At 41.8% G+C, this 25,988-nt stretch overlaps 1 protein-coding gene across 1 annotated transcript; it reads right to left on the bottom strand.

Moving 5' to 3' along the window:
• Positions 1-960: 960 nt before the first annotated feature.
• On the bottom strand, positions 961-25,988 carry LOC127653195 (forkhead box protein K2-like). Its single transcript, XM_052139786.1, has 9 exons — positions 25,591-25,988; positions 9,824-10,015; positions 8,762-8,906; positions 8,249-8,395; positions 7,971-8,164; positions 6,107-6,309; positions 5,659-5,874; positions 5,133-5,345; positions 961-3,737 (listed from the first exon to the last, which is right to left on the bottom strand). The coding sequence occupies exons 1-9, from the start codon at positions 25,869-25,871 to the stop codon at positions 3,529-3,531; spliced, it is 1,800 nt and encodes a 599-aa protein (XP_051995746.1). The 5' UTR covers positions 25,872-25,988; the 3' UTR covers positions 961-3,528.

Here is a 25,988-nt window from a genome sequence, read left to right as displayed (position 1 = left end):
TGCTCAACAAGACTGGAATGTCTGTCTAGAAGTAAGACTGGCATCTAATTTTCAAAGCAAGCCTCTAAAAGGCTGAAATGGCCCAGATAACTTCAGAAACTTGCCATGAAGATGACCCAAGCTGGAAATCAAATTGCTTGCCTACTTTTTTTGTACCCCAATTTTGATCTCATGGGGTATTAATATACATAAACAATATGGAAGAAATAGTCGGGGGTTCCCACAACTTTTAACACCGTTTCCAGCTGATTTTACGATTCGAATTGGGTGATCCGATCCCATGTGGCCAGGTGAGACACACGGCTGGTCAGATTTGGAGGGGAGGGTCTTACATCAATCACTATGTCAGTGTGCTACTGCATGATATTAAAGCGCAACAATGTCAGAAAAGACAAAGCACGAAAAAAAAATGGCGCTCCGTTTCTCCCAGATGTGGATGAAATTTTATCTAAGCACAAATGCAATATGTCCATCAGAACTATATGTTATATTAGTGGATGTATTAAAGGAGCTTCAGGTGTTCACGCTTGTCATCTGTGTTGATATCGGACACACTGAAGAAGATCCGTGAAGCTCTCGTGATTGTGTGTGTATCCACTTTTTTACGTTTTACGATCGGACGGTTATTTCCTTTTAAAGAGGCTCGTAAACGGCAAAGTTTAAACTCTTGTTTTAGCGCAGTGGTTGATTGACAGGTGAGGGGTGGAGCTTCACTGCTGCCAGGGCGCATACAGGACGGATTACTGTTTACACCTCAAATGTGATGTGGTTGAATGCATTTTTAGTGATCCAATCACAAAACATTTTAGACCCCATTAAGACCTGTATTTACGATCAACCGAAATGCATCTTAATACCAGGTGGAAATGGGGTCTTTGACCAATTCATTTCCATTTTCTAGTAGTTTGGGAAAAAAACTAAACAAATAAGGATTTTAAAACTATCTCGAGTATGTCCTCACAAAGAGCACTTTCTAGCCAGCAACATATTTTAGAGCACAGGACAAGAAAAATTGATATTTCGAAATTTAACTAAATTCCATGACTTCTCCAGGCTTCGAAATTCCCATTGTAACATTTTCCATGACTGTGGGAACCCTGTAATGGTGCGTTCACACACAACACGAAAAAAATCGCCTCGCATTGTTCGTGCGAGTTTGACCACTGGATAATAAATGTGTGCTTAAACTTGCGTTTGCTTGAGTAACACAAACCCACGAGTATTCCCGCTTCTCTTCCAGAAAAGGACAGGAGGAGGGGCTTCTACGAGTTGGTTCATAGTAAAGTAAGACCAATAGCTGGAATCAAGTAGACGCGCATATTTTCAGAACTTACCAGGTCGTCCAACTTCCTCGCTCACTTTCCTCCAAGCGACGTCTTTATTCGTCCGGTCTCTGTACATGTATGACGTTGTGTCGTACAACTCCGGGTGTCCACACACCGCTATAACCATTTATTCATCCATTTTTCCAGTTTTCTTCTGCTACTACGTCAGTACGTCAGTGACATCCGGACAATCTCAATACTGATTGACTTTCATGACAACGTGACGAAAGCGGATTTTTTGCTCGAGTTGAAAAATGTCGATTTCGCGCCATTCGCTTCATTTGTGCCACCCGCCGCAAATTCGCATCCATTCACATCTTTGCATTGACTTTGTATGTAATCACGCCGCACGAAACGCTCGCTTCGCATTGTATGTGAACGCACCATTAGATGCCATTATGTCAAAGAAAGACCAGAACATTGCAGACGGTTTTAAATTAATTTATATAAAAAGCAGTTCCTCCACTGAAGCTAATTAAACATTAATCTTGTTTGAAACATATAATCTGTAAGCAGACTGAACAGAATCAAATAATTAAAGCAGACAGATCCAGCCGACACCACAACGCCAACACAGCCTGAAGAAAACAGCAGAAAAAGGAAACAGAACTGTTTAATCAAGTGCAGAACTGGTCTCGTTTACATGTTTAACTGACGGCTCAGGTAAGTTTCTCTCGTCCGGCACATGCAAGTTGGGTGAAATCGGAAATGACACGTCCACTCTGTTCTCTGTGTATGAAAATATGTTGGTGCAACAAGCCAGTTCGCCTGTATTTGGCAGATTTAAAAAACAACAAAAAAAAATACAAAAATCAAGGAAATTTCTTTAACACACATTTTTGTCCATTTTAGAAGTTTCACAACAGAAAGAGAGACAAACATCTTTTCAAATGTCCCATAAACTATTCTGCCTGTATGCTGCTTATTTTATATATATATATATATATATATAATTATTATTGTAATTATTACTTTTTAAAATGTCTCTAGAAATGAAAACACGCCCAGATGCCCTAAGGTGCACGTTTGAACGACAAAATACGGCATATATCCACTACAACGGCTGCAAGAAATTGTTGGGATGCTGTCAGGCATTGCGTACGATGGACTAGCTGCCGAAAGTTTAGGAATATTTTGATCTCTTTAGCTGAAGTCGGGACACCCCACATTCCTAGCAAGCACTATTAAAAAAACAACACACACTCGACACTGGGCTATGAAATATTTGTGGATCTCTGTGTGTAATTCCATAAAGTCGTTCCATTCCAGGACATCACGTTGGCTTTTCACCCTCCGCGAGCGCACCGCTAAACTTTGGAATGTTGGATTGGAGCCAGTGTTCCGCTGTCCGAGTGAGGAAATTCCGATTCCACAAGTCAGAGTTCTGTAATTCTCAGTCGACTGTAAACAACACGAGTTCCAGAGTTCCTGAAGTCAGTTGGGTTCCGAGATCGGGCTTGGACTTCCCAAACAGCGACATTTAAAGCATCAGTCCGCCCAAAAATGAAAATTTATGTCATCTCAAACCTGTATGACTAAAGTATTTCTTACTTTCCTCAAACACAAAAGGAGATTTTTGGGAAAATTATCCTGGCTGCTCTTTTCCTTATAATGCAAGTGAATGACATGCGGGTGAGAAAATGACAGAATTATTATTATTGGGTACGCTATTCCTTTAAGTAGGGTCTCTTGTTCTGGTTGGGATCAACATTTCTTCACCTGGAAGCCCTAAAAGATCATTAAACCTCCCAGATGATGTGCGTTTTGCAAAAGATGCTTCCATATTTTTGGCATGAAGTCCAAAAATACATCATTACCACTCCGAACGGAATCCAAGCCAATCAAACGTCACCTCTGAGCAACATTTGCAGAGTTTATGAACGTGTGTGATAAAATGCCCAGAGTCATGGAACACATGGCAGTTGTTCTGTTTTGAGGTGCAAGTCTTTGTTCAGTCGGCTCTTGATTAATAACACGGAAAACCGGCAGCTTGTCAGAAGAATGGACCACATTCCGACAAATTTTGATGTGTTCTTTTTTGCAAATAGAGTCTGTTTCAATTGGGTTTTCTTATTTTCTTTTTTTTACGTAAAAGCTTTCGGTTTTGGCACCGTGAGTTGAAGAGAAACAGTTATGGCAGAATGAGAAAAAGGAACGAACTCATGACAGAGAGGGACTGAAAGTGTCATTGTGTTTTGAGTAACTAGGCGTGGTTGCCGTGCTGGTTGTGGGTGGAGTCTGTTTCCGGAGTGGTTCCGTTCGCGTCAGACGCGGACTTCTGCTCGTCTTCCTCGGTTTTCAATCGTTTGTTCTCGGGGGGATCGCTTGCTTTTTTTTCTCCGTTCTGTCGCTTCGTGGGGAGGGTGGCAGACGCAGAGGCGTGGGCGGCCAACATATGTAAAGGACTCGACACTGGGGAGAGAGAGAGAGAGAGAGAGAGGTTTAAAGGTTTCATATCTGTTATTTTGTCCATTATAACGTAATATAACATAATATATACACTGATGAGCCAACACATTATAACCACTCACAGGTGAAGCGGATAACGTTGATCATCTCCTCACAAGGCCACAATGGGCCGGAGTAAGTGCTGAGCAACTTTGACAAGGGACAAATTGTAAAGTCCAGATGACAGGATCAGAGCATCTCTGAAACGGCAAGGCTTGTGGGGTGCGAGTACTGACAGCGAGGTCTGAGGAGGGATAAACCACAAACCGGCAAAAGGATGTTGGACATGCGCGAGGGCAAATTAGGCTATCCCGTCTGGTCCGAACCGACAGACGGTCCACTGTGGCACAAGTCAAAGAAATTTGTAATGATGGTAATGAGACGAATGTGTCACAACACACAGTGCATCACACCCTGCTGCGTATGGGGCTGCATAGCCGCAGACTGGTCAGAGTGCCAATGATGGCCCCTGGCGACCATTAAAAGCGCCTAAAATGGACACGCGAGCGTTGGAACTGGACTTTGGAGCAGTGGAAGAAGGTCGCCTGGTCTGATGAGTCGTTTTCTTTTGTATCACGTGGACGCCCGTGTACATGTGCGCCGTTACCTGGGGAAGTGATGGCACCAGGATGCACTTTGGGAAGACGACAAGCCGCTGGAGAGAGTGTGATGCTCTGGGCAATGTTCTGATGGGAAACGCTGGGTACGGCGATTCAATTTGACACGTGCCACCTACCTAAACACAGTTGCAGACCAGGTACACCCCTTCATGGCAATGGTATACCCTGATGGCAGTGCCCTCTTTCAGCAGGATAATGCACCCTGCCACACTGCACACATTGTTCGGGAATGGTTTGAGGAACATGATGAATAGTTCAAGGTCTCCAAATTCCCCAGATCTCAATCCGATTGAGCATCTGTGGGATGTGCTGGAACCAACATGTCCGATCCATGACGGCTCCACCTCGCAACATACAGGACTTGAAGGATCTGCTGCTGATGTCTTGTGCCAAATACCACAGGACACCTTCAGGGGTCTTGTGGAGTCCATGCCTTGGCGGGTCGGTACTGTTTTGGCGGCACGCGGAGGACCAACAGCCAATTAGAGAGGTGGTCATAATGTTTTGGCTTATTGGTGTATAGTAGAATATATCATAACATAACATAATACAAAGGACGATTAGGACTAAGTACTGCATTTTATAAGTGTTAATAAGTGTTTTAAACATAATATTTGTTTAAGTCACTTTATGTAATGATTAGGAATTAATTAATAATACATAATAACATTTCTCTGGATCATCTTTGAGATGTTGCTACACTTTGACTGGAGTCCATAATGAATATTTGTATGAATACCTGAGTTGGTCTGGCTCTGTATCGCTGTGGCAATGGGCACTACATGAGTGCCATTCTGGGCAATGGTTTTAATTGGCAGTTGGTGCTGGCCCAATGGGGCTTGCTGCACTATGGTAACCGTCTGAAGGGGCGTGGCCGCAGAAGTGGTGTGAATGACACTATTGGCTGAGCCTACAGAGGCGTGAGAAATGCCGGGGACCTCCTCTACCTTCACTAAAAAACACAGAAAACATGTTAGTTATTGTACATAAACATGAGATAATAAAACTGTAATTACTTGGGCTCAGAATAATTTGCTTAAAGATCTCAACGTATGAAAACGTTATATCAACGTACCCAAAAGTATCTTGGTAACAATGTTTAGATATTTGTACTAAATTGGGGGAAAACAAACAAACAATATTGCTTGTTTTTTTGCAGGATAGAGCTTTTGGTGTGGACCATCAGAGTCCATCTATGGTTCATTTGTTATTTTAACTTACGCGATGTCTCTCAACAGACAACGCAGTGTGATGCAACGTCTCACCTTTGACCTCCTCATGTTTTCCGTTCTCCTGCATTTCTGTTTTGATGGCGGTCACAGGTCTAACCGCCACAGCCGGGATCTGATGCACCACATGCAGCGTCTGCATGAGCGGCTGCGCAGACGTGGAGGACGTGACAGGGGTGGCCACCGTGTACGTGACTGGTTTGAACGGACGCTGGACCGCGATCAACACCGGCTGACTGCCGATCGGTGATGCTGAGAAATAACGACACACTCAGTGACGTCACTCGAACTATATGACAATTAAATCAATTAAAGTACTTTAAAAACATATAGAGAATAATAAAAACAAAAATGCTATTACTGGACATTACCGATGTGGTCACAGACATTTGGTGTATCCTTACTAAACATCAATAAAAAAATATAGATTAAGGATCTCGAAGAGTAACAGACACATTTAAAGAGGAATGTTGTGTGTGTGTACCGGTGGTGTTCTGGGTGAAACGGGCCTCTTGAATCACGGCTAGTTTGGGCTGGATGGTGGCAGTAGCAGCAGGGGTTGGGGCAGGGGCGGGCTCGGACTCCATGGAAACAGGCGAGCCCTCTCGAGATAGGCTGTCGGGGGTCTGGACGCCGCTGGAGTGGGCGGAGAGAACGCCTGAGTGATTGGGTGATGCCGGAGCGCTTCTGTTGTGAAAGACCAAAACATCAAGATTCAATTCATGTACATATGCAACCTGAGCTAAACCAGAAAGTCTGAAAAAAAAATAAATAAATAAATATATATATTAAAAAAGTTTAATAGTGATTAACCAATATTTCGGCCAGGCCAATTAATCGGACATTATTTGGTCATTTTGAGAATATCGGTGTCATGTGGTCTCTTTCATGGAACAAGAGCGAAACGAGTTTGTGTAAATCGATCGTAAAACCATTCTTTTGTCAATTGTCGCATTTAAATTATTTTCGTAAGCCTGGTCTTTCGAACTACCTACACAAATTTGTTCTGCTTGTATTTTCATGTAAATTATTCGTAAAACCATTTTAACGTCACTTGTTGTCACATTTAATTCAATGCAAATATTTTAATAATTTCATGAACTACTTAAAATTGTTTGGTTTGTATTTCTGTGTTAATCATTCGTAAAACCACATTTAAGTTAATTGTTGCATTTAATTCAATGTAACGATTTACGTAAGAATGGTCTCACAAGCTACTTACACAAATTTTTCTGCTTGTATTTCTGTGTAAAGGCCTGTTCACATCAAAATCGTGACGGTTTTGTGAGACGAAGCTCTGACGGAAGGTCTATTCACACGTAAAAACATGAAATGAAAAACGATTTCACCCCCGTACAGCTGTTGCTATTCTGTACATTAAGAAACAAAACATCTTACGCAGACTTTCAAAAACAGAACGGGTTTATGTTTGCAGTACCAAGAGTTCATGAACTGCAATTATTTATTTTTAGGCATTACATTTTTGGGGGTGTGTATCAGCTGTACGTCCAATGCCGGTGATTTCCAGCTGATTAGCGCCACCAACACACTGGATTGAGCAGCTGTACTTAATGACAAAAATCTCTTATCTCATTGGTCAGTCGGTTTTCATCGCAGTCCGAAGAAATATTAGATGGGAACGCTCTCCGGAAAAAAAAACCTTCAGATTGTCGGTGGGTGATTTGTCGTTCTTGGTAGGAATACAGCCAATCGGAATCCATTGTTCCCATTAAAAAGCTTGTTCGGATTTTTTTTTTTTAAGTTTAATAAAAATCGCACCGAAAAAACGAATATGGTGCGATCAGGCCTTAATTCGTCCGTAAGAGCATTCTTATTTATTTATATAAATTAGTTCATTTTCTCCCCAATTTGGAACGCCCAATTCCAATGCGCTCCAAGTCCTCTTGGTGGCGTAGTGACTTGCCTCAATCTAGGTGGCGGAGGACGAATCCCATTTGCCTCCGCGTCTGAGACCGTCAATCCGAGCATCTTATCACGTGATTTGTTGAGGCTTCACGCTAATCTCCGCGGCATCCACGCACAACTCACCACACGCCCCACCGAGAGCGAGAACCACATTATAGCGACCACGAGGAGGTTACCCCATGTGACTCTAACTTCCCTAGCAACCGGGCCAGTTTGGTTGCTTAGGAGACCTGACTGGAGTCACTCAGCACGCCCTGGATTCGAACTCACGACTCCAGGTGTGGTCGTCAGCGTCTTATATATATATTCTTATATAAATTGGCTCATTCATGAGTGAGGCCAAGTGTACATAATTGCAGCAACTTTGCCAATGTATTAAATATATATTTCTACAGGTCAAAGGTCAGTGTAAGAAACATCACCTGGATGACAGGGGTCCCAGCGGGGTTCTGAAGCAGGGGACACCTCGTGGCCGCCGTTTCCTGAATGCCTGTTCCACAAGTTTACTCTCAGATGAGGGGTCTATCCTCCAGAATGAACCTTTACCCGGCTCTTCCTGAGAGCGTGGGACCTTGATGAAGTACCGATTCAGTGACAAATTGTGACGAATCGAGTTCTGAAACACAAAGAAAGGGATCAGAATGCATGCAAGTGTCAGGAGAGTGTTTGATAGTGTACAAGATAATCTCAAGGTACTGACTTGCCAGCCCTTATCTGCCGTCCTGTAGTACGGGTAGTTCTTGGTGATGTGTGTGTAAATGCCGTTTAGTGTTAACTGCTTGTCCTGCGCCAACGTGATCGCCTGAACGATCAACTGAGCATACGAGTATGGAGGTTTGGAGTCATCCTAAATAGAGAGAACGAGACAGAGATTACGACCAATTTTGCCTATAAGATTTCCCACATTTTCAATCACTAGTGCACAGGTGGATATTTCAACAATCAATGCCAATGTCAATATTGAGAATGCAGGGTGGGCAATGGTCAAAGTAATAATAATTAAATCTGGAAATAAATGAATCCACTTTAAGTTGATATATATCGGTATAACGCTATATAGAACCTTAATTGCAAGGATTGTCAGTGCTCTTTAGGGGTTAAATATTTTGCCTATTAGTTCCTGGGACACCCCAACTAAAAACTGAGCATGCCATTTTGTTAGTCATGGTGGAGCATCATCAGTTCTGATGTTTATAATGAGTGAAAATGTCACCTTTGGGCTGTCTCCTTCCGAGGCGTCTTTATAGATCTCAGACTGTGAGTTTTCGTTCATGAGCTGAAGGTCAGGCACGATTCGGCCCATCCTGTACCCGGACGACCCGGCACCGCGCGGACTGGATGGACAAGAATTAGCAGCGCTGATGAGAAAGAGACAAAATGCATTACCATCCATCCACTCCAAAATCATTTTCTAAAGCTGAGAGATGGAAATAGATGGAACGCAGGGAAGTTTAATTTGCTTTGAAGGGCATGAAAACTGCCGTTCTTTTGCCAGGGAGCCAAACTCAATTAAATCAATTACATGCCATATAAAGGACACAGCTGCAGCCATGATTGAAAAGGCCACTCGAAAATCACCAACTTAAATTAAGCTAACAATCCTACACCAAATTTCACAGTGGTGGCGAGACACTGTGGCTCGTTGGCCTCTCCAGGTCTCCGTCTAACCATTAGATGACCAGGTGGAGGATCGGTGATGATCTGGAGGTGCTTCAGCAAGACTGAATTGGGCAGATTGGTCTTTGTGAAGTCACGGACAGGGTTGTCCTGGAAGATAACTTGCTTCCTTCTGCTCTGGCAATGTTCCCCAACTCTGAGGATTGGTTTTTCCAGCAGGACCATGCTCCATGCCACACAGTCAGGTCAATCAAAGTGTGGATGGAGGAGCACCGGATCAAGACCCTGTCATGACCAGCTCAATCTCCAGACCTGAACCCCATTGAAAACCTCTGGAATGTGATCAGGAGGAAGATGGATGGAAGTCATCAAACAAAGCCGAGCTGCTTGAATGTTTGCACCAGGAGTGGCATAAAGTCACCCAACAGCAATGTGAAAGACTGGCAGAGAACATGCCAACACACATGAAAGCTGTGATTGACAATCAGGATTATTCCACCCAATATTGATGAGTTCAAACATTAGTATTGTGTACATTAGTATCTATATGACAATATTTGTATTTTGGATTTGGGAGAAATGTTGTCAGTACTTTATAGAATAAAACAAAAATGTTCATTTGACTCAAACACATGCATATTTTATACATCGAGTGTACCTGAGAGTCCCCGTGGGTGAGGGCAGAGGGCTCATGAGATGAGAGATGTTATCTGGAATGTTGATGGTCAGAGGAGAGATCTGCGGCTGAATGGCTTTCACTGGAGACTCGGGCTCTCTCTTCTCTCGCTTCACACTCGCCAGCGCCGTGAACGTGATCTTTATATTCGTACTGGGGAACCGGAACGTGCACCTGAGAAGATGATAAATAAATCAAATTATGTCTGTGTATATTCACAGCCAAAACAATACAATTAAAGATAGATAGAAAGAAAGATAAAGTTTGCAAAGCATACGAACATGTTGAACGAGCGGTGCCTGATGGTCCCATCACAAAGAGGCTCAAAGTCTATTTCACGATCGTTCACTTTCTCTGCTCCTCGGAGGTGGAATAAACTTCCAACCTCCACACAACCTGCTGTTACCGTCTCAACGTTCAAGAACCAGCAGACAACACATCTGATCTGTGAGCACTTAACCAACCCACACTAATTGCCCTTACTACCCCACTTAATGCACAGAGAAAAATAATCCTTTCTTCTGTACTAGCATCTTTACTACTCTAGACACCGTGAGAACTACTGCAGATGTTGCTAAACTTTGTAAGACAAATTGCTTGCTATGCGTCTCATTTGCAAGTCACTTTGGATAAAGGCGTCTGCTAAATAACTACGCATTACATTTACATTTATGCATTTGGCAGACGCTTTTATCCAAAGCGACTTACAGAGCACTTATTACAGGGACAATCCCCCCGGAGCAACCTGGAGTTAAGTGCCTTGATCAAGGACACAATGGTGGTGGCCTTGGGGTTCGAACCAGCGACCTTCTGATTAACAGCCCTGTGTTTTAGCCACTACGCCACCACCACGCGCATTATGATGACTACTAACGTTAACAAGTACAACATAAATGCAGTAACTTCTTCAAAAACGAATATACACTCACCTAAAGGATTATTAGGAACACCATACTAATACTGTGTTTGACCCCCTTTCGCTTTCAGAACTGCCTTAATTCTACGTGGCATTGATTCAACAAGGTGCTGAAAGCATTCTTTAGAAATGTTGGCCCATATTGATAGGATAGCATCTTGCAGTTGATGGAGATTTGTGGGACGCACATCCAGGGCACGAAGCTCCCGTTCCACCACATCCCAAAGATGCTCTATTGGGTTGAGATCTGGTGACTGTGGGGGCCATTTTAGTACAGTGAACTCATTGTCATGTTCAAGAAACCAATTTGAAATGATTCGAGCTTTGTGACATGGTACATTATCGTGCTGGAAGTAGCCATCAGAGGATGGGTACATGGTGGCCATAAAGGGATGGACATGGTCAGAAACAATGCTCAGGTAGGCCGTGGCATTTAAACGATGCCCAATTGGCACTAAGGGGCCTAAAGTGTGCCAAGAAAACATCCCCCACACCATTACACCACCACCACCAGCCTGCACAGTGGTAACAAGGCATGATGGATCCATGTTCTCATTCTGTTTACGCCAAATTCTGACTCTACCATCTGAATGTCTCAACAGAAATCGAGACTCATCAGACCAGGTAACATTTTTCCAGTCTTCAACTGTCCAATTTTGGTGAGCTCTTGCAAATTGTAGCCTCTTTTTCCTATTTGTAGTGGAGATGAGTGGTACCCGGTGGGGTCTTCTGCTGTTGTAGCCCATCCGCCTCAAGGTTGTGCGTGTTGTGGCTTCACAAATGCTTTGCTGCATACCTCGGTTGTAACGAGTGGTTATTTCAGGCAAAGTTGCTCTTCTATCAGCTTGAATCAGTCGGCCCATTCTCCTCTGACCTCTAGCATCAACAAGGCATTTTCAGCCCACAGGACTGCCGCATACTGGATGTTTTTCCCTTTTCACACCATTCTTTGTAAACACTAGAAATGGTTGTGCGTGAAAATCCCAGTAACTGAGCAGATTGTGAAATACTCAGACCGGCCCGTCTGGCACCAACAACCATGCCACGCTCAAAATTGCTTAAATCACCTTTCTTTCCCATTCTGACATTCAGTTTGGAGTTCAGGAGATTGTCTTGACCAGGACCACACCCCTAAATGCATTGAAGCAACTGCCATGTGATTGGTTGATTAGATAATTGCATTAATGAGAAATTGAACAGGTGTTCCTAATAATCCTTTAGGTGAGTGTACTTTAAAAGTTGTATACGTTTACGTTAACATCAATGCACTATAATGAACTTCCAATGAACAATATTTTGACAGCAATTGTTCATGCTTAATGTTAGTAAAATACCAATGAATAATTAAAATAACAAATAATAATGAACTACAAATATTTAAGTGCACAATATAACCAAGATTTAGCAATGCTCATAACACCTAATGCATTATAAACGTTAATGTATAAAGCTTTAATAACATCTAAAACTCAGTGTCTGTGATTAATCTGTGCAGCATTAAAGCTTCCTGTTTTCCAGGAAGCCATTCCGAGCACCATTCCGTCATGGCAACCACGAGAGGCTCTTTAAAACAGGAATGTTGGGATCTCAACCCCCCAACATTCCTAAATGTTGTGTGTGTGTTTCGAGCAAGCTTGTTCCTGCATATCTACACCCATCTTACCCACAAGATTGGATTCTACCAAAACACGGTTTTGCACAAAAAATGATCTTATTTGGTTTTCAAGAACATTCGACAACAACTGCAATTTATGGCACGTAAACAGTATCACAGTGAGTAATCTGAACTTCAAAACCAACCCATCGTCAGATTGTGCATGTAAAAGATGTGGAAAACATGACGAATAACCTAATCATAGGGGAATAATTCCTTCACCAAAAAATAACATCTGCCATTGGTCGAACAATCATACAGTCGGAGTGGTGGTGGTGTAGTGGTCTAATGCACATAACTGGTAAACTGGTAATCAGAAGGTTGCTGGTTCGATCCCAACAGCCACCACCATTGTGTCCTTGTGTAAGGCACTTAACTCCAGGTTGCTCCGGGGGGATTGTCCCTGTAATAAGTGCACTGTAAGTTGCTTTGGATAAAAGCGTTTGACACGTGTAGTTAAGCGGTGAAGTCACTGTAAGTAAATGGTCTGCGCTTCTATTAATAAGGCTTTTTTAAGTCTCATTCACACACACATTCACACAGCAATGACGGCAGAGCTGCCATGCTAGGTGCTAGCCTGCCATTGGGAGCAACTTGGGGTTCAGTGTCTTGCCCAAGTCGTGTGGGCCGGGAATCGAACCACCAACCCTGCTATTAGTGGCCGACCGCTCCACCAACTGAGCCAGCATTGCACAAGTATTGTAAGTGCATGCATTAGTGTGTGGGCTGGCAAGCATTATGTTGCATCAAGAATATTATATGAACCATGTGAAATCCCAAGAGCGTTGCCCATAGTTGAGTCGTGGCGCAGCGCCTTTGCCCAACCTCACACCTCACTGCAGCTGCATGTAAAACCATCGCCGTTAATTATAGTAAAACTGTGAAAAAGATCATCTTGAAGTACGGTTCTTTTTGCGCCACAATGTCAGCTTTAGCTGCGCCATTTCAGCGTGAGTATTTTGCCTGTAACGTCAAAAGAAGTAGTGTGATACACCGATACCACTTTCTCTTCCGATCCCGATATCGGAATTCTCAGTATCGGCCGATACTGATCCCGATCCGATACCAGTGTTGTTGTTTTTTGCATAATCAGTTTAGAATATCTTTACATTATTGTGTGGAACTAGTTGGGTTTACTCTTTAATATCTAAAGAAACACAAACCTCTAATGACACATGATTTCAATATAAATGTATACAGGGCTCGACAATAAGGACTGCCAGATGGCCCAGGGCCAGTGTGAGAGAGATTCGGGCCAGTTGCTAGAACGGTCACTTGCCCGATTGGGCCAGTGTTGCATTTATAACATTAGTGCAAGAAAAACAACAAGCGAGAGAGCACAACAATTACACGGAGTGAAAAAAGTATTGTAACCGATGACCAAGTGCGATTCTATTGAGCTCGCAAAGATGCATGAGAGCATAATATACTGGACGCGCCAAGGCACAGTCGCGTGCACACATAAGAGCGTGCAGACACCGAGCGCACTCTCCTAGCGCTGTCCTCGCTCTTTTCCAGGTGTCTTTACACATTACCAATGTGAAGAAAATAGCAGGGGAAAAATACACTTTTGCACATCTTGTGCAACATTAAGTAGGCCTGTCCCAGCACATTTCGTGTTCATCGTGCACGAGATCCCCACATATTTTGTTTTTACATGTTGCCGAAAAGCAGTAATCCACACATTGGAACACAAGAAATCAACAGTTTCTTCTATAGGACTGAAAATCCATCTCTGTCTCATTATCATTTCGCTCCATGCAGCATGGACAGTTTAACGTGCATGTGCTGTCTTAAAGGGACAGAGCGCTAGTTTTATTCCCACTGTAAAAAATCAAACACATTTTCTGTCATTAATTCGCCTTTAGAGATGAAGCACCGAATCAGACGAAATAAACTTTGTTAAACACCGTGTCTGGAAATCACAAGCTGCTCAATATCAAAAATGTAACTATACATTTAATTAGGTAATGTTTCAATACGTAAACATTAATTCCACATGATAATGGAGTTTGATATGAAAAGAAGGCTGTTATTATCATCAGAGCGGTTCAGCTGCGGGGTGAAGATGACTATTTGAAAGTCTACTTCATATCATCCTCATAAAACACTTATTTCTGGACCATAAAGGTCAATGTTGGTCTTGTTTGGGTTGTCTGATTTTATGTTTATATCCACATTCTTATGGTGGCGTAGTGGGCTAAAGCACATAACTGGTAATCAGAAGGTTGCTGGTTCAAGCCCCACAGTCGCCACCATTTTGTCCTTGAGTAAGGCACTTAACTCTAGGTTGCTCCGGGGGGATTGTCCCTGTAATAAGTGCACTGTAAGTCGCTTTGGATAAAAGCATCTGCCAAATGCATAAATGTAAATGTATATTAGACAGTCACAACCAATTTAGTAGCAAGTCTGTTCTCTCCGGGATTAGGGCTGGGCGATATGGCCAAAATCGTTATCACGATAATCTTTTTCATATTGTTCGATATCGATATTTATCACGATATACATTTACACATTGCACTTTCTTTTTTTAATTTCAAAGTTGACGGAAGAGAAGAAGAAATGTATTCTAAACAGTCAAAATAGTCTCTATAAAACTGCACAAGGGGTCCAGAGACGGTCAAAGCAGTGGGGTCTGCGGGATCTTTTACCGATTTTACCGTCTTTTACCGGTTATCAATTGAAAATGAATGTTAAAAGATCATTGGTTTGTTCTGAAGCAGAGTGACAGCAGTCCAGTGTTTGTTGGAATACATTTACATTAAAATTAAATATTTTTAATATTTCTTTACATTCAGATACCCAAGTATGGGGCATAGAAGCCCTTGTGACTGTGATGCAATATGTGGGTTCAGGGGTGTCCCGACTCCCGAGAGAACATTTAAATGAAAAAACATTTGTATATTTTCATGGTTTGGGCATCTGGTAAGGATGCCCCCTGGGCGCCTCCCTAGGGAGGTGTTTCAGGCACGTCCAGCTGAGAGGAGACCTCGGGGAAGACCCAGGATTAGGTGGAGAGATTACATCTCCACACTGGCCTGGGAACGCCTCGAGGTCCCCCAGTCAGAGCTGGTTAATGTGGCTCGGGATAGGGAAGTTTGGGGCCCCCTGCTGGAGCAGCTGCCCCCGCGACCCGACTTCGGATAAGCGGTTGAAGATGGATGGATTTATATTTTCATTAAAGTGAGAGAATAGTCTACCAACTAGTAATTTGAGTCTTTCCTTTTCCAATCCAGACATCTAATTAATTTTCACAAAATTAGAATAGAAATCGATTCATTTATTCGATTTGTTTATTATTAAAGGCTCGTAACATGCGAAACGTAGCCTGAGACCGCCATACTGCTTGTGTTTTAGCGACACGCAGTAAATATCGATTTGCTCAAAAGCTTATCGTGATATATATCGATATCGTGTTATCGTCCAGCCCTATCGGGGATTCATACATTTATTACATTCGGCCAATAATCAAATCTTTAACTCTGTGATTAAATCTTTGATCCTTCTTGTGAAAACACGACACACGGCCAAAAGTTGCATGACTAAATTGGTGACCGAAAACATATAATCTCCTCCACTGTTGGGGCCAGTACAAAAAATCCTTAGCATTGAGCCCTGATATAGCTTATTAAGAAACACCTTATTATTAACTAGCATTCTGGACATTCTGAAGTCTCCAGGACGTCCTGTATGTGTCTGTTTGTAGGCAAGTTCACAGTAGTTTAATTCGCTTCTTATTCACATTCTGGTCAAAAGCACCTCCGGTGCCGTTCTAAATGCATATTATAAGTGAACCGAACTATTGAGCATCTACATCTGAGATGTTGTTCGTGAGTATCGCTAAAAATACCCGCGAGTGCTTCACTAGCCTGTGCGTTTGTATCAACAGATCAGCGCCATTCACTAACGTGCTGGCACAGCGCATACTATATATTTACTCATTAAACAGTCTTTTGTGATTCAGAGATATCGCACGTCTTCAAGCGGCTTTGAATAAAATGCACGAGTCATATGAACCGCTTTAATGGTGTTTTTATGGTTATTTTATTGACCGTAATGAACATGACTAACACACAGTATCGGATCCATCTAAAAGCTTCAGTATCGGAGTCGATACCAATCCACGGCACTATTAAAACACACCCAACACCATGAAAACAGCCGACAACAAACAACCAGCCCTAGAAATTCACAAACCTGCTCATTTTGATTGTGCTTTAAAATACAGGAAAAATCCTCAGATCCCATCTGGATCTGCCCATGACATCTGAGGAAGCATCAGCAGCTCTTTGTGCTGACAGACGCCCAATTATAGAACGACTCTTCACTAATGAAATGCTCTTTAATCACTTCATCAATATGGTCACTCAAACAGTCGCTTCCTCAAACGTGCTGTCCATTATAGTCCATGCAAACCATCTGGACATACTCCACGTCTCAGATGGTGGAACTGATTGATTGCACTAATTAAAGTATGTGGATGTGGCTCCGCTCTAATCGTTAGAGAACTGGGAGACTAAAGGCCGAAGTACACTTCGGTCGTCCGTGTTGCTGATATCTTTAATTAGCACTTGATTCGATCACCATGTTAATACGATTTTATTTGATTCGATTCCGATTCATCTCAGTTATAATGTTCATTTTGCTTAGGCTATGTTTAGCATGATTTGAACGTGATAAAATCACCTTAATAATCTTTAAGTATCTCCAATTATACAACTTCTTTGCCATGATGACTTTACACCATAAACCCTAAAATGACCGTAAAAACTAGGGGTGCACCAATCGATTGGCCACCGTTCAGAATTGGCAGATATTCGTCTTAAATCCGTTATCGGCGATTGGCCGATCATTTCTAGATTTAGAGCCGATCTGTATTACAGCACGCAGGGAATCGCACATACACTGTTCCTCTAACGAATGAGCGCTTGCTCCGTTCTTGATGCATGACAGAATGGCCTTTGGAGGGTGAGTTGTTGGCAATTCTAAGCATTCACGAATTTAAACTTTCAGACATGATGTAATTCACATGAATATGCCGTTTTGTTTTTAAAAATGTGTACGAATGGCACGTGTATGAATATTGAGTTGCCCGTTTTCTAGAGTCATTACGGTAGTTATTGTGACTCATTGCACAGTGAACAGGAAGAGGATAAAGAGGGTGCTAACGGGTATAAAATTTAATTAAACAACAAATAAACATGCAAATACATGACGCGAGTCGCGACAATCAGACGCTGTGTGGAGCGAGAGAGACTGTTTGAGCCATCATGAGCACTTTTATCTTCAATCTCTTTAACATGAGCACTCTCGCTGTCAATCAAACATGCACGCTCTCCAGGTGCTCTGAATATCATCCCAGTGCTATTCTGTGAGGATCCCAATTTAAATCAGATTAATATTAGTCACAATACCACTAATAACAGATATAACGGTTTAACCTTCAATAACGGCACCACGTCATCATGCATTTACATAATAATGTGAGATTTGTGTTACAACAAGACACCAAAGACAGTAAACAATCAAAGATATTAATGATTTATCACTGGAGTGGTTTTAAAGCTTGTAATGGATATTTTTCTTATTTTTGAATGTCTGCTGTGTGTGATGCTCTCATGGTTTTTACTGGTTGCCAGTATGTTGACAACAGAACTACAGTTTTTTCAATACAAATAAATGTTAGCAATTCACAGTTATTGTAAATGTTATGTAATTTTGCTAACACTTGATCAAAGGTTTCATTTCTTTAACATTAGTTAATGCATTAGGTATCATGAACAAACAAGTAATTTTCACAGTAATCATAATGTTAGTTAATCTAAATATAATTGTTCATGTTAGTTCATAGTGCATTTATGTGCATTACCTAATACAACTTAATGTTGAAACTAACATTAAGTTAATTAGTTCATGTTAACGACAGTAAAGTTGTTAAATATTGTTAACAAATGGAAACTTTTTGTAAGGTGTTACCGTAACTTTACTGTGGGGGCATAAACATATAACTGCAGCATTTAACTTGCAAATGTGTGGCAAAGGGCATTTTAAGAAAGAATCTGTCAATCTTAGTGTTAAAAATATAGGAAATATCGTATCAGCCTCAAATGTCCTGATCGGTGTAGGGTTGTGCCGATGGACGATATCATCGTCCATCGTGATGGCTGACCAACATCACGATGTAGAGCCACCATCGTGATGCCACGCCCCCTTTTGCGAGTCTTGCTAGTGTGACTCACTAATCCTAGTCTCTTCTATAGTTAACCTAAAAACTTTGCAGGGATTGCTCTGTAAATTAAATTGAGAATATAACTAATGCATATATGCTATTTTAAATACTGTAGTATATGCCAGAGACGTGACGTGTTAGTCTGTGAAAATACCGTGTCAGGCAGGCTACACAAATATTGATCTTGAATTTGTTAGCTTCTTGTCATTTTTTTTACATGTCTTACACTGTACATTTAGATTAAAATATTTTATGTTGTAGGCTACAAGAAAATAGCCTTTATTAATGAATTATTAGTAGTTGTAGTGTCTCAGAAAATCTTGCTCATCGTCACATAGCTCTTGTATACACTGAAGCGGCAGTTTAAGATAGACCCAGACCAGCGAACGTCAAATAACTTTTGTCTGGTTAATACTTTTAAAGAAAAATGTCCTTGGCCATAAATCCATAATGTCAAATCAAATGAAAGAAACAAGTTGAATATGAATAACACACATTTATTAAAACATAGAAGAACAACAAATGAAAAGGGAACAACACTCAGACCGAAACTCGGCATTAACATTTCACTTATAATTAGCAGCACAATTAACTTCAGCACAGGCTACAAAATAAATTATGTTATTGAAATATTGTAAAGTGGTCATATGAACTACACAAATGAACGTTTAAAAAATAATATGCAAAATCGAATAGCTCCACAACGGATGGCTGAAAAATGCGTAAAGAAGTCTAATATCTTTCACCATAGACCATGTTTAAATTTCGATGTTTCTGGCCAGAAATACCAACATATTGACTTTATCTGGTTTTAATAAGCTGCGGATTGGAGTAACTACACTACCCGCTGTGCTGAAGACCCGCTCTGATGGAGTACTGGTAGCACATATGCACAGATATTTCCGTGCTAATCTTGCCATGAACGGAAACATTTTGTCGTTCGTTTTCACCAAGTCAGCGGGTCCTCTTCCCCATAAATGGCCATTTCCTGCAGGTACATGGTCATTTCTGCCTTGACCTTTTGCTCATCAGTGAGTGAGGCTGTGGCTGCTCTCTTCGCAAGAAGGCTGCCCAAAGACGACTTTTTTTTCTTAGGCGCAATATAGGCCAATTAAAAAGCCCGGATGAGTACTAATTAGTTGGGCTAGTAAAATAACGAAATTATAGTTTTTCAGTAGAAAAAAAATATCTATGTAAAGAGATATATTAAAATAAAAAGTGCTTAAAAGTGCACAACTCTTCTTAAGTGGAAGAAATATTTTTCCCCCTTACGTGCAACCTATTGGAAAGCGCGGATGAGTCAGTTGGGATAGTAAAATAATGAAATTTTAGTTTTTAAGTGGAAAATAGTATTCATGTAAAGAGATATATTAAAATAAAAAGTGCACAACTCTTCTTAAGTGAAAGCTAAAAAAAAATGCTTCACGTGTCGTGCAACCTACTGATAAAGCGCCGACGAGTCATTAGTTGGGTTAGTAAAATAACGAAATTATAATTTTTCATATAATTTTTGAAAATTATTTGAAATTATATAACCCCCCACCCCACCCCGCCCCACCAATGATATCATCGTCCATCGCGATGTTTTACTGTCAACATCGTCAACTGCCAATTTAGGGGACATCGCCCAACCCTAGATCGGTGCACCACTAGTACTTAATATGCAGCCCGAAAAACCGTCAGTCGGCCATGAAATATCATGATCGGTGCATCCCTAGTAAATCAACGATTTAAACAACTTTACAGCTCAAAACATACACAAGTTTTACTGCATGTGATTTTATAAAATGAGTTTCACATTTCTGCCTTTAAACCCTTGGCCCTGTTCACTTCTTTTGTAAAGTGCCTCACTGTAAACTCGATTTCTGATTTAAAAAAAAAAAAAAAAATTATTATTTTTTTCTGGTCACTAACATTACAGTATGCCACAAATGCCGTCCATTGCACTAAACTTGTATTTAACCCAGAATATTCCTTTAAAGACTTTGAATCCAGTCGGGTATAATGGCTGTACAATGGCAACTAAAAAAAAGCCATTTCAGAATAAATACATAAATATAAAAAATATTGCAAGTATCGCAAAAAAGCTGAAAAACATCAGGTTATAGATATATATTTCAGCTTTATTACCCAGCCCTTCATGGGACTTGAAAGAGATAACAGCTTTGATGAACACATGTCTTGTTTACATATCCCAAAGCACCATAAAGACTTTACAACAGGGGTGTCAAACATACGGCCCGCGGGCCAGATCATGCCCGCCAAGGAGACATCTCTGGCGGGAAGTCATGTTTAAAACGTTCACGTTGATTTATCCTGTAACTTAGGTAAGATTTTATTCATACTATTATATAATTAGCAACAGCCGAACAGATAAACATCTACATTGTGGTGTTGCATGAAGCTATTTTAAAGCTTGCATGATCAGTGGAATTTCTTTTAATTATGCGGGACATTCAGTGCTCGCAGAGTCACGCGTATCAGCAAACGCCCCACACGTCTGAGGGTGACACAAGTTCAATGACCATGCATTCCCACATTGAAGTTCCTCTCATGGATATAATGACAACATGGACAGGTCCAAGGATAAATATTAGATGTAATAACGTTTGCATTGTTTCCGTCCCATTGAACTATTATTACATTTAAGCAGGTTTCAGTTTTAGATGGTTTATTGAGGCTAAAGCTCCAGCCAAAGGGCAAGCGGTTCTCTCTTTTTTTTTGGTAAATATTATTGCTTGATTCCCTTCAACTAATTGTGTGTATTTGTGATGTAACCTCTGGTTAATGAAATTAGTAAATCCCATGTTCTTCCTTTTGTTCAGAGTAAAATTAGCACCCGCCAACCCACCAAACGTGCAAATGTTATGAGCAGTGGTGGGTTATTTCTTTGGCGGGCGACTTGGAGTGACGTGACAAGAAATGTCAGACACAAAGACGCGCGTTTGAAGAAACATACTTGATTATAATTCGAAGAACAGACGAAAGACGCCGTTAATTCGCTGTGTATTCTGAAGCGCTCTGACGCTCCATAAGCGCAGCGCTTCTCATTGAACACGTGCATGCCAAGTCAGGGCTTGGCATGCATGTGCAATAGGGCTGGGATAAACGATTATTATTTAAACGATTAATCTAGCAATTATTTTTTCGATGCATCGATTAATCTAACGATTCATTTTTTCAGTCCGATTCGATTAATCGACTTGTGACAACACCGGTAATACCGGTTTCATCGGGGGTGGGGGTGTATAAAATGTAAAAAAAAAAACATTTGCCGGGAGTTTGATTGACTGGCGATCTGATCAATCAATCATAATACGCCATTTTTGTCCAACAAAGTAGTCAGGAGAGAGAAGATTAACGTCGGTGGATTTGAATTTGAATAATGGATTGTAGGCTACCGTACTGACGTCTTTCCGCGATTAAAACAACAGTCCTTCTGATGTAGGCTACATTCATGTTTAGCCTATTTGATGCTATAAACGAACCAAGGAAAAGATGATCGGTTCACGAGCAGCTTTAACTGAGGCAATCTGTCACGACACATTAAAGAGCCACAAAATAGTACGCCTATTTATGGTTTAATTTTCTTTGAATGACCAAATTTGAAAGTTGAGACTTTATTAAATGTTACCTGCTTGGTCCTGTCTGTCAGCGCGTTGTCAGTGTCCTCTATGTATTTTTCACGACATTCATAGCTATAAGCGCATTATTAATAGCTATAAGCGAAAACTTTAGGTGTCGACAACGTATTATAGCCTACTCCAACATCGAGTGCAAAGTGGCGAGTTGAAAAAAAACTTACGGTGCTCTGTCATCTGCAGCTGCAACCGGGTGGCGCCTCTTCAGATGCTGGTGCATTACCGTGGTGCTAGAATGGAAGGCCATCTCCATTTTGCAAAGACGACATATCACGGAATTGTTTCCTTTTAAATTAAAGAATTCCCATACTTTAGAGGAACGAGTGCATGCCGCCTTGCACTTCTGATAGTCTGAGGAGCCACTCGTGTTGCTACTACACGCCGGTGCCAACATCTTTGTTTTGGGTCTGACGAATCGACGCGCATATTTTGCGTCGACGTCATCCCAGCTCTAATGTGCAATCGTTTAAAATCTAGTCGCCAATGGCGACAGTCTGGTTGTGTGCGTTTTTATGCGGTTTTGTCAGATGATATCTTGTATTTATTGAATGCATCTTTAGAGCGTGCACCACCAATGTGTCTCGAGCCTCTTATCACCCCGTTCTGTTGTGATGAGCTCGCAACAACAAACCCAGCGCGAGAGAGTTGCGAACAAATGACTCTTTTGAACCGGGTCTTTTTCATGAATCACTCGAAAAGAACTGGGGTTGTGAAGTGAACTCAGGATGAGCTCAGAAGTTACCGTAGACTTTGTCAGTTCAAACCAGTCTGGCCAGACGTTTCCATCCACAGAACTGTCACTCACTGGGTGTTTTTTGTTTCTGGCACCATTCGGAGTATGTGAAAATCCCAGAAATACTCAATCCAGCCCACCAAGGCAGGTGGTTTTAATCTTGTGGCTGATGAGTGTATATCAGCTCACTGGCCTATTGCACAGCTAAATGTGACACCACATATTGTCTAAACATGAACAGAAACAAGAAGAGTTTTGCTAAACTATACAGTTACACAAACGGTTTAGCTGGTATCAGACGAGTCTAAAAATGCTGAAAATGGTTGTGCTTCGCTTTCAAGCCAGGGAGTGTAGGGTGCAACACATTTTTTTATGTTATATGAGGTATGTGGGTCATCCGTTAAAAAAAGCACAAGGATACAAGTGTACTGAAGTCTGACGCATTGATTTGACGCTGTGCAAAAAAGATGAATGAGAGGTACAAAGCTACACAACTAAATAATTCATTAAACTGAATGGAATAAACATCGCCCTATATAGTAAAAATGCAAGCCTACATACAGGCCCAACAACATGTACACAACAAAATCACAGATACTCAAAACAGGTAACACAAAATCCATAGGTCAGCCTCAGGACAATATTAAGACTTTACTAAGTTATTAAGAAAATAAAGAGCATATGATGCATTCAGTAAGAATATTAGCACCACACACAACACACATCTCACCCACTGAGTGTATGTTTACAAACCAGCTGACCCTAAACAACACCCTACACTCATTCAACACACAGCATGCATTAACACTCATTCAACACACACCTGTCATGCCTTAAAACTGATGCATGCACCTTTGATGCCCCAAAAAGCAACACATGCATATGATGCCAGCCTAAAACTGCTGCACAAGCCAATGTTGCACAAAATTGCCAACTAAATACTATCCATACCTGACCTCCCCCAAAACCGATGCAAGACTTTGATGCACAAAAATGCAACACGCATTTGATGCCCAAAACTACAGAAAATGTCTATGGTGCCCTCAAAATGCTGCTGCACATGGCAAAGTCGCCCAAAATTGCCAACAAAAAAACTAGCCAAGTCTGTCCTGCCCCAAAACTGATGCATGCACCTTTGATGCCCAAAAAAGCAACACATGCATATGATGCAGGCCTAAAACTGCTGCACAAGCCAATGTTGCACAAAATTGCCAACTAAATACTATCCATGCCTGTCCTGCCCATCAAACTGATGCATGCATTTTGATTCACAAAAATGCAACATGCACATTTGATGCCCAAAAAAGCAACACATGCATATGACGCCGCCCTAAAACTGCTGCACAAGCCAACGTTGCCCACTAAATACTATCCATGCCTGTCCTGCCCCAAATCTGATGCAATACTTTGATGCACAAACATGCAACATGCATTTGATGCCCAAAACTGCTGAAAATATCTATGGTGCCTCCAAAATGCTGCTGCACATGGCAATGTCACCCAAAATTGACAACAAAACACTATCCATGTCTGTCCTGACCCAAAACTGATGCTTGTGCCTTTGACGCCCAAAAATGCAACATGCATATGATGCCTAAAACTGCTGTCAATGCCAATAGTGCCCACAAAATGCTGCTGCACAAGCCAATGTTGACCAAAATTGTCAAGAAAAATACAATCCATGCCTGTTATGCCCCAAAACGGATGCATGACTTTGATGCACAAAAATACAACACATGCATATGATGGCCAAAATTGCCACAAATGCCTCTGGTGCCCCCAAAATGCCACTGCACAAGCCAATGTTGCACAAAATTGCCAACTAAATACTATCCATGCCGATCCTGCCCCAAAACTAATGCATATTTTATTCACAAAAATGCAACACATGCAATTGATGCCCAAAACTGCTGCAAATGCCTTAGGTGCCCCCCAAATACTGCTGCACAGGTCACTGTCACCCACAATTGCCAACTAAATACTACCCATACCTGACCTCCCCCAAAACTGATGCAAGACTTTGATGCACAAAACTACTGAAAAGGTCTATGGTGCCCCCAAAATGCTGCTGCACATGCCAATGTTGCCAACAATACATTATCCATGTCCGCCAGGCCCCAAAACTGATACATACACCTCTGAAGGCCAGATAGATTGCAGACATATGACACCCCAAAAGGATGCTATCCAGTAAACAAAGAACGTTACCCTAACTTTAGCGTCTAGTTATATCCTGGGAACCAATTACTAACGTTCTAGCAACGTTATTTTTAGGTTTTAGATTTATATAACCTTAAACTAGCGTTTCCAGAAAGTAATTGTTTATTTTGCTGGGTACACAAGCCTGTAACAAGAATGCTAACGATACCTATGACGCTTAAAGATGCTGTCTATTTAGGGAGTTCAGTTCACTACGGTTTGAGACGAGGCCACAGGCTCTGAAAGCGAAACAAAAATGGTGCAAGGCAGGGAAACGCGCACGTGCTCCCGGTGCGGCAACACAACAATAGCAATGCTAATGGTGATTATAAAAGAATGTGATGATAGTTTAGAAGATGAAGATTATTGTAACTCACAGTTTCGGTAGCTGTAGGGGAGGCGCCCCCCGCCGCAGAAACACGCCGTCCACGAACACCCCGTTCTTCCCTAAACACCGCAGATAGAACTCCCCTCCTCCTCCGGGGCTCGTGTCCTCCAGCGCGGCGGTGAAGATCTCCAGGTGCCGCCGGGAAATGAAGCTCGTGTGGCCCATGCTCACGTCCACCGAGCCCTGTGACGAGTTCCGACCCACCGTCACAGAGCGCTTCTTCATCACATACTCAAACTCGCGGCCCTCCAGCCTGGCCATCGCTGCCATTTTAGCGAACGCGTTCAGAAAACGTCCCGATAATATGAGCGGAGAATGAGGAGCGGGGCGAAGTCCTAAACGTACCCGACCGGAGAAGCAGCAGCAGCGGTGACGACTCGACCCACC

Source organism: Xyrauchen texanus, chromosome 12 (genome assembly GCF_025860055.1).
Source record: "Xyrauchen texanus isolate HMW12.3.18 chromosome 12, RBS_HiC_50CHRs, whole genome shotgun sequence".
Taxonomy (NCBI): Eukaryota; Metazoa; Chordata; class Actinopteri; order Cypriniformes; family Catostomidae; genus Xyrauchen; species Xyrauchen texanus.
The sequence above is the reverse complement of the archived record's forward strand: the minus strand, read 5'-3'. Positions and strand labels throughout refer to the sequence as shown.

Bases quoted from the DNA above. Each gene is read 5' to 3' on its own strand.
- LOC127653195 (XM_052139786.1), bottom strand. From the start codon at position 25,871: ATGGCAGCGATGGCCAGGCTGGAGGGCCGCGAGTTTGAGTATGTGATG. The intron at 10,016-25,590 runs GTGAGTTACAAT...TCATCTTCTCAG, and splicing joins CCCCTACAGCTACCGAAACT to GTGCACGTTCCGGTTCCCCA. The intron at 6,310-7,970 runs GTGATGTTTCTT...CTTTCACAACAG, and splicing joins CTGGGACCCCTGTCATCCAG to AAGCGCTCCGGCATCACCCA.